At 43.0% G+C, this 14,825-nt stretch overlaps 1 protein-coding gene across 1 annotated transcript; it reads left to right on the top strand.

Moving 5' to 3' along the window:
• Positions 1-3,590: 3,590 nt before the first annotated feature.
• LOC127029882 (uncharacterized) lies at positions 3,591-10,086 on the top strand. The gene is given in 6 exon segments (XM_050915682.1): positions 3,591-3,656; positions 4,448-4,804; positions 4,807-4,891; positions 7,843-8,015; positions 8,963-9,067; positions 9,196-10,086. Coding segments are annotated over 6 exon segments (837 nt in total). The 3' UTR covers positions 9,247-10,086.
• The last annotated feature ends 4,739 nt before the right edge of the window (positions 10,087-14,825 follow it).

The raw sequence follows: 14,825 nt of genomic DNA, 5'->3' as shown, positions 1-14,825 counted from the left end.
AAGTCTCCTCTGTGAGCAGGTATCCCCTGCTAATATGCTTTTGTAGATCAAAGGCCTTTTCAGTGCTAAAACTACAGCTATGGACAATTTGTAGTCATCCTGATCTCTTTTTTAACATTGTAATGACTATGCTGATTATCAAATTCTGAAGATAAATAAAAATAGTTTTATACTAATGTGTGGATGTTTGCTATTCGGGGTAAATACTGCTGCTAAATAGAGTTTTTCAAAGCTTCCGAAGTTAGACACAAGCTTGTATATCTGCAGTCACTGTGAGCTGGGCTGGAACTGACATCAGGTCATTTTTGTCTGGAATGAGGAAAATGAAGCCTGGAATGCTCTTTCTGGTCACTGCTGGCTCTGGAGCTTTCTCTCCTGTCATTGAGGCAGGGTACAACTGGTGAGCTGTCACACCATTGCTGCAGTAAACTTTGCCCTCGATGTAAGCATTTCCCTTTAAACTTGCTTTGAACATGCTGCTGACAGCATACAGGACATACGCTGAGGTTGCCGGCGTGTTAATTGCATTATAGTAATGCTCTGTGGCATCAGCAAGGATCGGGGCTCCAGTTGGCTCGGCACTGAATGTGGGCACGCGTGAGCCTGCCCGTCCCCGACAGCCGGCCACCCAGAGCAGATGCGGCATTGGCCAGATCCAGAGCAAGGACTCCTTGGACCCATGCTCCTTAGACTAAGCCAGGCTGGAGAGTAAGATGGCTTTGTTTTGACTTGAAAACTGAGATGTATCACACAAATCTCATTGATAAAACACAGGCTATGCCCAGCCCTTTTAGCTCAGAGGTAATGAAATGTCGATACAGTAGAAGATCTTGTGCATATTGACATACACATGAAAACTTGCAGGTTCATGTGTTGCTTCATAATCCCTTGTCTAGTATTGCCCAAGCAAATAGCTCCTGAGCTGGAGTAAAGCTTACTTAGGCCAGCTATGCAACCATAGCACATGTTTCATCATGTCTGCCCAGTGATGACATGGCTGGGAAGGGAAAACCACACTTGTACAACAAGGAAACAGAAACAAAGCTGTGCTACCTATGCAATTTTTCTCATCCATGCCTTGGGGGTGAGTAACTATTATTCACGGACTGCTTTAATTTTTTTCACAGCTAGGGATAGGCTGAAGAGTAAAATTTGGGCTGTGGTGTCCAATTTTCCTGGCAATTTTTTAAGGCTTTTTTAAGAGTTAATCATGTCTAGAAGAAGCCTACCACTTAGAGAAAGTACTATATATGTATGGTATGTCTATATACTAGAATGAAAGCAAGTTCCTCCCTTTTACACAGTAAAGCAAAGTATAGTGCTATCAGATTGGGTTCCTTCCAAGTTAAACGTATGGGCAGTTTAATGAGTAAAGGTCTAGGGAAAAAGTTACACCTCCTATACAACCTGATCAGCGATATGTTGCAGATGAGGAGGTGGTGCTCTGCCCTGCCCAAGCAGCAGGTATTATGACTCCAAAAGACAAAATATGGCTTACCTTGCATGCAGTGGGTAATGCTATGGCTACGTGAAGAGAAACCTCAAACACTGCTGGCCACAGCTTCCCAACTCTCACGTCATACGAAGCATCACTGCACGACGCACACTTGCCCAAAGGAGTAGAATGAAGGTCTCTGTGCACTATTTCGCCTTGGTCTTTTTCTTTGCACTTGGTAATGAAGAACTGTAATACCCTCCCCTCCTACGAGACGCAAGGGCTTCACTACCTCGGGAAAACATTCGCTCTGGCAGGCCCAAGCTGCCAAGGTGGTGGTTGCTCGTAACTGTGGCTACGTGCTTTCCGTGCAGCTAATTTCCACGGAAAAATTTACACTTCTCATTGTAAATTCAATTCTCGTTCTCTTGGACAATGTATAGGCTACTGTGGAAACAAACAAAACTTCAGAGAACTTCAGCTGTCTGCGTTGAAACAGTAATACGTGGCATAGGAGTTGAACGCTTTCCATATGAATACATGTATTTGCTGCTTCTCTTTGGGTTTATCTTGAGAGAACAGGAGATGATACACACAAAACACATCTGGCCGCGACGTCAGCCTCAAACCAGGCAGGAATTGGGATTTACAGAGACGGATCCCTGTGGCCCAAGCATTTCTGAATATCTGACCATTTTGTTTTGGCTCCCAAAGTAGGAGCCATATTTGACCAATATATATACTATACTGTCATAGTAAAAAAAAAAAGTATATTTTCTAGCCCAGTCCACTTGTACCTTACCGAGAAGGATACATCTTTGGTCCCTCTAGTTACTTTATTTGCTATGTGAGATAGATACCACACATTTCAGTACTATTCTGTTTCAAAGAAGTTTTGAGATGTGGCATTAACAGTATCACAGCCAGTAATCCATATCACCAGATTAACTTGCAAAACATTAGATTTTTGTAAAAATTGAGAGAGATTTTTCACTGTATCCTAACAGTCTGCATTTCAGAAAAGAGAGATATGATTCTCTTTTCTTCTTACATCTTATATGAACTTAAATGACTAGACCTGAAAAATTTGTAAGGAGAATAAATCAAGCCAAATGACTTGTGGAAGGATTCAAAAACATAGCAAAGTTCTGCACAGGTAGGTAGCTGGATCTCCATGTACTTCAGATCCAGGAATATTGTCTCACCACTAGATGGAAATAGTGGATTTTACATCTTCTGCTGCATTATCAGCACTTGTACCTGAATACTATTTGCATATCGTAAGCCATCTGCAGGCAGCACTGCAGAAATGTGGATCTGAAATTCTTTGCTAGCATACATGGAGTGAAGCCAAGATTTCTATTTCTAGAAATTTTCCCCGTTTTACAAGACCGAAGACTTCCTAATTCCTGAAGGATGATTCTGTTTAATCCCTAATTTAATTGCTTTTCATTTATCCTTTCTGTAAGCAACCAGAAAAGAACTGCAGGACGGACGGCATTTTGGTTCCGCTACCATGAATTAGGTAGTAAACATCAGCCTAATTTAAAATTTACTCCGAAGACTCTTGCGCAAGACCAAAAAAAAAAAAAAAAGATAAAAGTGGAAGGAAGTTGAAAGTCTTGTGTTTCAATGTACCTACTTAATGACAAAAAAAAAGCAATGTGGCTTGCTGCCTTATGAACAGACGCTATAGTGTTGTTTGCATATTAAAAGCAAGCAAGCATATAGTCAGAGAAGTGGAAGGTAATTAAAGGCAGCTCAGTAGGGAAGGATACCTAAACAGAAGGATTTTTAAAAAAATCTCAGTTGAAAACTGAGCTGATTACTTAGTGTATGACAAATCTGACCTTTTCTAGAAAGTACTGAACCTTCAAACTGATTCAGTTTAGCTCTACTAAGTTGCATCACTCCAAAGCATAAAGGGAAGCGTCCTCCTTGCACCAAATCATTTGGATTCATGGCACCTTCCCGTGTTGTGAAATGCTGGAACCAGCACAGAGACCTTGCTGTCTTCTCTGGTTTTGACACCTCGATCTCAAACTCCTCCACAAAAGTACTAGCAGAGAAACATAGCCACAGCTACTCCATCAAAAATCTCCAGGCACTAGGCATATCTTCAGATTTTTATTTTTCTGGTCAGGAGAAAGTAGCTATGGGTTTCATCCAGTCTGATACAAGGCCGAAAGAGGCAGAGATTGGCATAACCCTGATGTTGGAAGTAAATCTTGGGGATACATTGGAATCAGGATTTCTGTTGTGACTTAGAAATAGCAGCTTTCTCACAGAATATGACAGTAAATCTCCCTGATCACCTGACAGAATTTGACAAAAGGTTGGCCCGAACCTCACGGGGCCTGGAAATGGTGTATATTTTATGATGGTACTTCTGCGCCAGTGGACAGAAATGGTTTTCCTTTAAGTAGGAATTAGGGTATCGCAGTTCGTTACGGACTAAAACCAAAGTACCAAATCTGCATTTTTCCAATGCTAAAGCATGATGTTGCATTCGGGCTTTGATTTTTCCTGTGTACTGCAAATACCTGCATTAGTTCTGTATTTTGATTGAGCTTGTTTGCTACCTGATCACTGCGTGTATGCAACAGGTCTGCTCCCAGGTCGCAGCAAGCTATGGATTGCTGCAGTTCAGTAATATGTGGTGTACCTGCGGGACTTGGGGGGAAGCTGGGAAGGCCTGCAATCAAACCCAATAAACTGCTTTGGGATGCTGACTCCTTATTGCTCTGTCTCTGTGCCATATGATGCCCTATGCTTGTTTGTCCCTGAATTACCCATAAAAAGCATGATATGTAATAAACGGCGTAATTTAGGATTCAGTGCCCCGGACTTAAAAAAATTCCCTGAAGCCAAAATCCTGGAGACTGGTTTTGGACCCCACGGGTGCTGGACCACAGCGCACTGGACTCTTTTCGCCGCGGTAGGTGCCGGGCTGTGTTTGTGTCCCAAGAAGCGTTAAGGCCGCGACATCCCTTGGCGGGCTGGCTCCCGCAGCGTCCCACCGTTTCTGGGCGCAGCGTGCCGTCCCGGAGAGCTGCAGGCCCGGGGTGCAGACCGTGCGTGCGTGCGTGCGTGTGTGCAGACAGTGCGTGTCTGCGTGTGCGTGTGCGTGTGTGTGTGTGCGGGAGGAGGGCGGGCAGCGGCGCGGCGTGCCCGCTCTTGCCGCCGCTGCCGCGGGCGGGACTCTCCGGGCGGGGGCTCGGCGGGGAAGGGGCCGGGGCGCGGCGGGCGCCCCATTGGCTCTCCCCGGCGGCACATGTCGCCGGCCCCGCTATAAAGGCGGCCGCAGCCCCGCTGCAGCCCGTCCTCCTGCCTCCGCGCTTCCCCAGGGACACAGCCAGCCCCAGCGCCGCGCCGCCGCCATGGCCATCGATGCGTTTTTAGGCAAATGGTGCCTCATCTCCAGCGAGGGCTTCGAGGACTATATGAAGGAGCTGGGTAAGGAGCCGGCGGCTCTCCACCTCCGCGAGGGGGGGATGCCGGCCCCGGCGGCTCCGGGGACGTGCCGCCGCCGCCGCTGCCGGCCGGCGAGGCTCTGTCCAAGGTCCGCGGCGGGCGCGGCCCCGGGGCCGGGGCGCGGCCCCGGAGCTGGGCCGGAGGGCGGGGGGCGGCCCGGCCGTGAGCTACGGAGGGGCGGCGGCTGCGGGAGTGATGCTCCGGGATGCGGCACGGGGAGCTCCGCGCCCTCCCGGCGCCGGGGAGGGAGCGCCGGTCGGGAGCAGACCCTCCCTCCCGGGATAGCTGCCGCCTCCGGCTCCGCATCCTAAAGATGTCGGCAAGGCTTTTTGCACCGTAATTGCTGGGAGGCAGGTGCCGGTGCCAGCAGGCGCATTCCCGCTGCCCTGCGCTGCGCCTTCCCTGCTGCCCAGCCGCCCCCTCCCGCCGGCAGCACCCCGGATTATCAGCCGGTGCCAGCAGCCCGGCTGCGATTAGGCCGGTTTGCTCCTCCTTCTCCCCCGGGGCGGGGAGCCGGGGCAGCCCGGGGCGGTGGGACCGGGCAGGGGAGCGGGCTCCGCGCTGCCCTCGCCGGGGAGGGGGGAGGCGGACGGTGGAGGCCGCACGCCAGCGCTGCTGCCAGGGCCGGGCCGGGCTCACACCGCCCGGGGTGGCCACACACAGCCCTGCCGAGCCTGGGCTGCTTTCCCGTGAAATCACCTTGGGTGTCTCCTCATGAGAAAGGCAAACTGGATCAACTGCCTATGGGTAACCGACAGCTGAGTGCACTGCCAGAGGCTGTTTGTATTCTTCTGTGGGTAGCACCCTTATCTCAGGGGAATAGTCCTGGCTTGTTATCTCCGCTTCCAAGTTGCCCTACATTTTGTAACACAAAGTTACTGAATCAAGAACAGGCCTAACACCAGGAATCTCCTCTGCAAGTTCAGATTTACCACTTCCTTGTGAGCATCCTGGCCAACAGGTGATAGACACCTTGCTGTGTCTGTATAGCCCAGGAGTTATTATTTTCTGCATTTTATTCACTGCTGAAGGCTAGGATATTTTCTCAAGAGGCAGAAGATGTGGCCTTGAATGTCTTTGGATGGAGGAGAGGAAGGATTTAGGTCTTGCACTCTTCATGTAAAATACGAAAGGCATCACTGCATTTACACTCTGCAGACAGTGATGGCTGTAATTGTATTTTGTGAGAGGCCTGTCACTATGTGATAGCTATGATGTGAGAAAGCCTTCTGCACTGAGCCCTTTGGGAGACTTTGGAGGAAATTCAAGAATTTTAAGCTCAGCTCAGTTCAGCTATGGATTAGGATGCCACGGTGCTCATGTCTAACAGCCAGGGCTAGGCAAGTGCCAAGTTGCAACTTCAAAGTAGAAATTAAGTGCTGCAACTGCAGAGCACCTCCCATGTGTAGGCAGCAGCTGAGCGTTGTTTGTTTGGTTTTAGATCGCAATCTTAAACCAGTCACTTTTCCTTTTTACAATTACAATTTAGGCAATTAAATTTACTCCAAGTCACACTTTAGGAGCCAGTCTTTTATTGGATCTCACCCTCGCTGACTACTTAGGAAACTCTCTGCCTTTGATCTTATTGATGCACCACAAACGAGATTCTGCAGATTCTGCTCAGTCTGTATAAAAGAACATTTGAGGATAAAGAAGTTTGAATTTAACTCCTTGCCATATGGAAAACACGCGGCTCATCTCTGTTTAGTTGGATCCCAAGGTTGCAGCTGATCAGAACTCCCTGATTACTCTGGACTGGACGACAGCAAAGCGGGGGGGGGGGTGTCACTGTGACAGTAATTTCCAATTCTGATCAGAAAAGCTGGACTGAGGAGGACTGGTTTTTGCTCTGCAGGCTCAAGCTTAAGGCTCAGTCCTGGAATCTCAGTTGAGTCTGGAGAAGCAGTAGCTGAGAAGTACTTTGTTATTTCCACCTCCCAAGGAAACTGTAATCTTTGCTTTGTGGACTCAGCCCTCACCCAAGTATCCTGTACACTCCAGGGGAGTGCTATGCTGTTATGTGACAACATTTTCTAACTACACCAGCTGCAGAGCCCAGACACTCACGGACTTGGTGGCACTTTCCATTTGGTTGCTTATCAATTCTTGGTTCAGATCTGTACTTCCCAGTTTGATGGATTCACGTTTGTTGCCTGACTACCCTCTTATTCGTATCTTCGTCCTTCAGATCAAAAAGACTCAAGCAAACCCCTCAGTGCACGCAGGGGCTGAGGCAGGGTGAATCTTCTTTGCTGAAGAGTTTTGAGGGCTGCTGTCTCCAGATGATGAATTTTCAGTCATTCGCAAAGCTCATTTCTCTCACAGTCCTTTTTTTTGTGTGTGTGTAAGCACTATTTTGTATGATAGCAGTTTTCTAATTCACAAGTCCATACTTTGAATACAGGATGTGGAAGATGAAATTTTATTAAAAATTGCATGTTTGCAATTGTGTACAGAGTGATAGAAGAGTATTTCTTGAATAAATTGAAATAAATATGCAGGTGGATTAAAAATATGCAGGTGGATTAATCTGTCAATTAAAAATAATCTGTAGAATTTTTAAAGTGTTCAGAACTTGAAGGAAATCATTTTATATTAGTTTAAGCTTTTGTGTTTGTTTTCCTGGTTATTGTTTATTTCTGTTTGTAAAAATTCAGTGCTGAGTTTTGGGACATCTGCGAGTCCTCTAGAGGGCAAAATAGATTTAACTTTAGCTCTCTGAGGAAGCAAAAGAATAACCCTGCAAATAAGCTTTTTTCCTTCCTCATCAGTGGATAATTTAAAACATCCTCTTTCTTTGAGGCTCTTAAGCTTTGATTCTCAAGTGTACTTAAGTGCCTAATTAAATGGGAATTAGGTGTTTGAATTCTTGTGTGGCCCTAAGCCTTAGGGTTTAACTGACTTTGTGACACCCTGTGCCTCTCGCCTTGCAGGTGTGGGTATGGCCATGAGAAAAATGGGAAGCATGGCCAAACCAGATGTTTACATTATTAAGGATGGGGACACAATCACCGTAAAAACAGAAAGCACCTTCAAATCTTCACAGTTCAGCTTCAAGCTTGATGAGAAATTTGAGGAAAATACATTAGATGGCAGGAAAACTCAGGTCAGTATACTAGACTTTCTATTGAAAAAACAGAATCCTTTGGGTGTTTTACAGATGGAGATGCTATTTAAAAATCAGTTTTGACATCCACACTAACAATGCTTTATTTGATGAACAGCTGTCTCTGTAAGTCTCATTGAAATCTTTTTTTTTGTGGATTAAGCAACTTCCAAAGAGGGAAAATGCTGAAACCAATAGTCTTGTGTATTTTGTTTTCAATTTGTAGCAGAAGCATTGTTTTAGTAAAACTAACAGACCTCTAAATCCCTGTTAAAGCCAAATGCCACTTCATTTGAAGCCTGTGGAAAAAATCCCATTGATGTTTAATCAGAGGCAATTCAGCCCTAGGGTTAACCGTTGTGCTCAGTCTTGTTACAAGAGAGCCTGGTTCAGTGTGCAATGGGATAACAGACACACAAGGCATACATGTGAATCACAGTCCCTAATCTCGTTTTAGAAGGCAAAGAGGAGGCAAATTCATCCAAAAGGAGGTTAAACACAAAGAAGCCCTCAAATATGTCCCCCTCATTTCCATGTGTGAGTGCTCTCTGTGTACCATTGCCCCCCTTCCAGCCACACACTGGCAATTCATCTATTATTGCAAGATCAGATAAACATTACACAAAAGCTCAAAGCCCATGTACAAAGAGATGAATAGAGAACATCGTCTGCTCCTGTTAACTGAAATTGTGCATGCTGTTAAAGGTCTGCCTGATGCAAGAATGCGTCAGAGCAGTGAGTGAACAAGCAGTGAGCTACTGTAAGAAGACGACCAATAAGACATTTAAGATAATATAGAAGATTACTTTGACTTTGTAGAGGTCAATGGCAAAACTACTATTGAGTGAGGTGGAGTGGGAATTTTTCCTTTGGAATAAGGTGTTGGAAAGCCTCAGTCTCCATCAAGTGTCGTGGGTAAAATATTAATGTTCGGGTTCTTCTTTCAGACCCTTGTCAGCTTAAAAGATGATGGGTCATTGATTCAGGAGCAGGAATGGGATGGCAAGAAGACCATAATAACAAGGAAACTGGTGGATGGACAATTGGTGGTGGTGAGTTCAGTCCCGCTTTCTGATCCTTGAGTGCTGCTGGTCGGTAACCTGAAAAGTAACTCTAAAAGGTCTTTTTCCTTATAGTCTGTACTGAAGCAAATTAATAAATCCATCTCTTTATCTTCTAGGAATGTGACATGAATGGCGTCAAGTGTATTAGAGTCTACCAGAAAGCATGAGGACGTCATCAAGTTCAGTAGGAACTTGCTACAAACAACTCAGTTCAGTGGACAGAGCTCCTTTACACTCCGTATTTTCCTTTTCCCTGTTTTCTAGTATTTCAATGGACTGAGTAGCTGAGTGCAATCCTTTTTAAAAGCCGTGATGTAACTATTATGTAACTATTCTGAACTTATGAGGCTATTAAATAAAACTGTCAAATATATGAAGTGGAAATGTTACTATAGAGGAATTTTAAAGTGAGGTTTTATAAAAACTCAGTTTGGTTTTAGGCTCTACTACAAACTGCCTTCAGTTCAAGATAATGCAATATATGGCAATGAACAGTTAATAGTAAGCTGAATTTTGACCAGCATCCTTAATTGCTAAGGTAGTAAAATTTGAAATAGAAAAAACATTCAGAGTTCAGGCTCTAGAGTTGTTTCTAACTTGCATGTTACAAAGCAAATAGAATTGGGTGGGTATAAATAAGAGATATGCTTTGTCGCTGTTTAAGTAGAGGAATGTATTTTCAGGGGTTAGTTTGTTTTTTCACGTTTCAAACCCACAAATTTCTTATCTGAAAAAATATATACTGGTGAGCCAATGGACATGATAAACTTAAGCAAACACATACATGCTTTACTGAAAGGAAGCCTTATTTTGCGAAGACTCTTTGTTTTCCTAGCAAAATTCTCATTTCCTGTCTAGAAACATTCTAAAAATTCTTAACCAAAATCTACTGAAATACTGCCTAAAACTTAAAACCTCATTTTATTTTTTTTTTTTAAATGGCTTGAAACACCTAGCAATGGAGTTTATATGCTTTAAAGTGCCATAATAAATAATCGGAAATATCAGTGTCTTGAGTATTACTTTTACACTGATGGGGAAACAGAGCCTATAATGCTACTATTCTTCCAAAGAGATGTCAGATCAGACAAAATTAAAAAGGTTTAGGTGAATTTCTGTCACACCAGACAAACGTGTCCTAAAAGTGAAACTGTTTGGCGACAGGTGATGGGGAGATTTCTATCAGATTCAGCAGCCTGGGGGATCGTACAGCGCACACTTCCAGTTCGCAGCATCAGTCATTGCAGAATCCATTGCTACTTCAATCCTACTGCTATTGTAGCTGCTCGGTGCATGTATCACATTACTGAGCTTACCCTAATAGCAGAAAAATCTGTTCTTTTATCTTCATCCTACCAACCATGGAAAATGACTTTTCCCATAATTTTGGACCGTTTATCCTTTTCATAATTTCCTGACTATCTATGAATCACCCCCTTTACCTATGTCATCTGAAAGAATTTACAGCTGGAGCATATTTTTTGCAATTTTTTTTTTCATGGTCTGTATGAAAGTAAGTATTTTTCCTCGTCCCCTAATGTCTCCTTTTTGTGTTGGCCAGTCTTCATATCACCTTCATTTAGCATTTTTCCTGACTTTAATGCGAACCCTGAAGATCTATGCCATATTCTTATACGGGACATTAGAAACAGGGTTTTTTTGTTATTAGGGGAAGGAATCTCCCCGTAGAAAGAACAGAAACAGAAAACAAACTGATCTGATGAGGAACATGATAAATTTACGATCAGAAATACACTAAATAGTAGCAGGAGAATGGGTGCAGCAATCCATGGTATGATATGAAAATCCTGCCTCCCTTCCAAAAGAAACGTTACTGCCTTAAGCGGGACATTATGCCTTCTTTGGGGTCACTGGTCTATCACTTACGGCTGCTTGTTTACTCTTCTGATACTGGGTAGTGTTAATTGTTTATCTTTCATTTGAATGGAAAAAAGCTTCCAATGTCTTTTATAGGACATCCGTTTTGATTACAATGAGATCACTTCTTGTAAAACAAAAGGCAGAAGAGTATCTTTTTAGAGCTATTTCCTTTGGAAACAAGGCTTATAAAGTCTGTGTTTGTGTATGTGTGCTCTCTGATTTCAGCCACATGTGAAGTAGAGGCTAGAGGTCCCAAAGATAATTATTCTTCTACAAATGTCATGAAAATAGGCGGCCTGATGAAGGAGATAGCCCATTAAAGTGCCTTGATGATAGAAAGACTGCACATGGAAGCGACACTTTGTTTGACATTAAATGGAAGAAAAATGTTATAAGCTCTCTTGGCACACATAAGAAGTTACCTTAAACACAAAAGTTAACCGATGGTAAGATGCAGATCAACAGGAAACTGGAATTCTTTAGAGCTAATTCTCCAGAACTACTTAGGCTCACATATTTATTTGCTTTATTTTGATGTTAGCCTCAGCCTGTGTTGCTGGTAACTTCAATGTAAGTGTACTGTGACCCAGAACTACCATATATACAAGCTGTTTGTGTTAGATTAGACCATATACTTAAAATGACAATTGTTTTATAGTACTGCAAGCCAAGATTTATAATGCTCAAGACTTGAAAATATAATTCATTACCAAATTCCTTCTGTTTGTTATTATACAAGCCAAAGGTTTTATTCTTCATGAAGTGTGTATACACAATGTTCTCATCAGTGTAAAATAACCAATTGTCCTGAGATTTGAATAACTCTCTGTAGTTCACTATATCACATAAGATGGCGGAAAATAAGACTTCCGAGAACAACTGAAAAAGAAGAAATTACGCGTTATCCAGCCAGGACTGCTTTATAATGCTACAGAATTATGAAACAAGGAGACAAGTTTTGTTGTGACATTTTAGTGCATGTTTCTGAAAATATTTTGGAGGGATAAAAGAAAAATGTTCAGCAAACTGAAGCTGCAAGTAAAACTTGCTCAAAGAGAAGCAGTTTCCATATCCACTCCAACACATGTTCATTTAAACTCATGAGCAGTGTCCAATGCATATCTTTATGTCTCACTGTCTTCTCAAATTGGTGTAGTTCTGCTGTTTCCATGGAAGGGGGTTTGGGCATTTTGTTTGTTTGTTTGTTTGTCTGTCTGGTGCAGTTCTGCTGTTTCCATAGAAGGGAGTTTGGAGGTTTTGTTTGGTTTTGGGTGGGTTTTTTGTGGGATTTGGGTGGGGTTTTTTTGGTGGTGAAGAGGAGTAGAAAATGAAGTTGTTTAGCAATTTAGATCTGATATTCTACCACATTTGGGAAATCTCTTGTCTGAGCTTTCCAGGAACACTAATGAAACGTCACTGTCCTTTGGGGAGAGTGTACTGGCTCTATACAATGCTCAGACTATCAAAGATTTTCCTGTTATGGTTTGGTTATATGATTTATTTCAAAATTGTTATCCTACTCTGCCTACAGTCTCTGCAATTAATACTGGCTTTTCCTCTTCCTCCCCCCTCCCTCCCTCACACATGCACTTCAGATCAAAGTTTTTTAAAAAACAAAGTCAATGATGGGAAATCTCTCAGTTTTCTGATGTTATGGTCCCACTGTTAGCTGTCAGCTGTCCTAAAAAAAGGCAGTGATTATTTCTTCAAGTGTGGAGGTCAAGTGTAGGAAGATAGTTTTGCTCTGCCAGTGGCTACTTGGGCAATATTAACTGTGAGACTCAAACATCCAAAAAGAAAATGAATCATTGAATAGGCACTCTATCTTTTTTTTTTTCCAGATTAGAACCTGAAAATCTAGTATTGTTGATTCTAGTGAGTATAAACGATAAACAACCTTATCTACTTCTGCATAATATTATGTCCAATATATTCTGTTGTTCATAAAGCAGTCCATTCAAAGTAACTCTTATTAAAGTCAGATGCTGAAAATAAGTGTCCTGTAAGTATTTTTCAGGGCCCCAAGGGGCCTTGACCAGGGGGCTTCCCCTCACCCCTGCCCATGAGCCCAGGAGCCCCATTTCAGCTCAGCCTGGGGTATCAGTCTGTGCCTGAGCTAGTTGTCAGAGGGTCAGTCTCCGGCTCAGATACCTGCAGATTTTACACAAAAAATCATGCATTAAACTCATTTCTATGAAGGAACTGCCTTATAAAGGGCTTGTATTCTACTTAAAATTGTTTTACAAAAATAAAAGCAGTAGCGCAGGCCAGCTCCAATCAAACCTTTGTTGGTGGCTCCTTCCCTGCCTGAGTATGTGCTTACACAATGAATGGATTAGAAACCTTTTGCACTATGTTGATTATTTGTGCTTGTAGGGGAAAAAATTCCCACACAATGTGATAGTGGGTGGGAGCAAGTTAACATATATTAATTATTCTTTGATGCCTCATTTCAGCCCCATTGTTCAGCCCTGGGAGGATTTAGCACTATTTTCACAGGTTTTGGAGACAATCCAGCATCTGTGTAAACAGATTTTTGTCCCATGGTTCTCCTTATAGCTTTGGCTTTTCAGCCCTTGTACGTCAAATTAAGATTTTTTTGACACCTCCCAGAATAGTTTTACTTCATACTATTATTTCAGAGGAAAAGGAAACACTATTAGAGACCCCACTCCCAAGAGTGAATTTGGCTTCCTTTCCAGCAAAAATGTTTCCAAAATCAATTCCTTCTACCAGATGGTCTTAATTATATTCTGGAGATATTTACAGGTGAAGTCCATTATAGTTTCAAAAGAAATGTAAAGTTTCAGCAATAAGTGCAATCCAGAATCAGTTTCAGACAATGTCCTGCAAAAATCTACTGCATCCCAAACATTATAGTTGAGACTTTAAAATAAATAACACATTTGTCATTAATCACAGATGTACACTCTGAAATTAAACACCAGAAGACAAATATCCCACTCTGAGGACTACTTATCTAGGACTGGACATTTGCTCCCACACGCATAGCATCTGGTTCCCTCGGAAATTCCTGCTTGAAATCAATGAGTCTACCTTCAGAAAAGGCATTAGCTAAGGATGCAGGCCAGCTCATTGTGCAGTGCAAGTGTCCAACAAAAAAAATCAAGGGGCTAAGTGCAATTTTCAGGCTGGGTTGGTGGTACATTGCTGCCGCACACCCCAGGGGGATTCTCGCTCTGTGGCTTGATGTCTTCTGGGGCCATGTGGTATGGTCCTGTATGGTGAACAGTAAATTTGAAATCATAAAGAATAGGGTAGCCGGCATCTCTTGACCTCAACAGCAACCTTGAACTGAGATCAGAGAGTCCATGACAAGGAGTTTCTGGAAAATCCTGGAGTACGAGGGCTCTTTGGGTACATGCAAAGTTGAGCTGAAGGCAACTCAGACTGACTCCTTGCTCTAGAAACTACGGCCAGGCCTTGTTATGGCTTTGCAATTTAATTCTATAAGTAGCCCAGTGAAGTAGAGGAGTAGGAATTATTCCTATTCTATTGCAGAGTGCATTTAAGGCAAAAAATCATTAATACTTTCCCTTTCCAAAATGTGCAAACCAGTAATTGATACTGGGATTTGCTCTCCGTGCTTTCTATTGTCTCATCTCCACTCATTCTCCTAAACCACCTTGCTTTGTACAGATTTAATTGCATATAAGTAAAGTTCAGAAAATGGGATGTTTCTATTCTTTTACATTTATTTTTTTCTCTTGCTGAGGTGCAGAATGAAAATGCAAGCTCTACTGGGGGCACTGTTTGAATAATCATATTCTTTTTGCACAATTCATGGAATATGGTTCCTCTGTTTAACCAGCTTAACCGATGGCTGCTTTTCTGAAACTGTGAC

The sequence above is a fragment of the Gymnogyps californianus genome, chromosome 2 (genome assembly GCF_018139145.2).
Source record: "Gymnogyps californianus isolate 813 chromosome 2, ASM1813914v2, whole genome shotgun sequence".
Taxonomy (NCBI): domain Eukaryota; kingdom Metazoa; phylum Chordata; class Aves; order Accipitriformes; family Cathartidae; genus Gymnogyps; species Gymnogyps californianus.
This window is presented reverse-complemented; position numbering and strand designations above follow the sequence as displayed.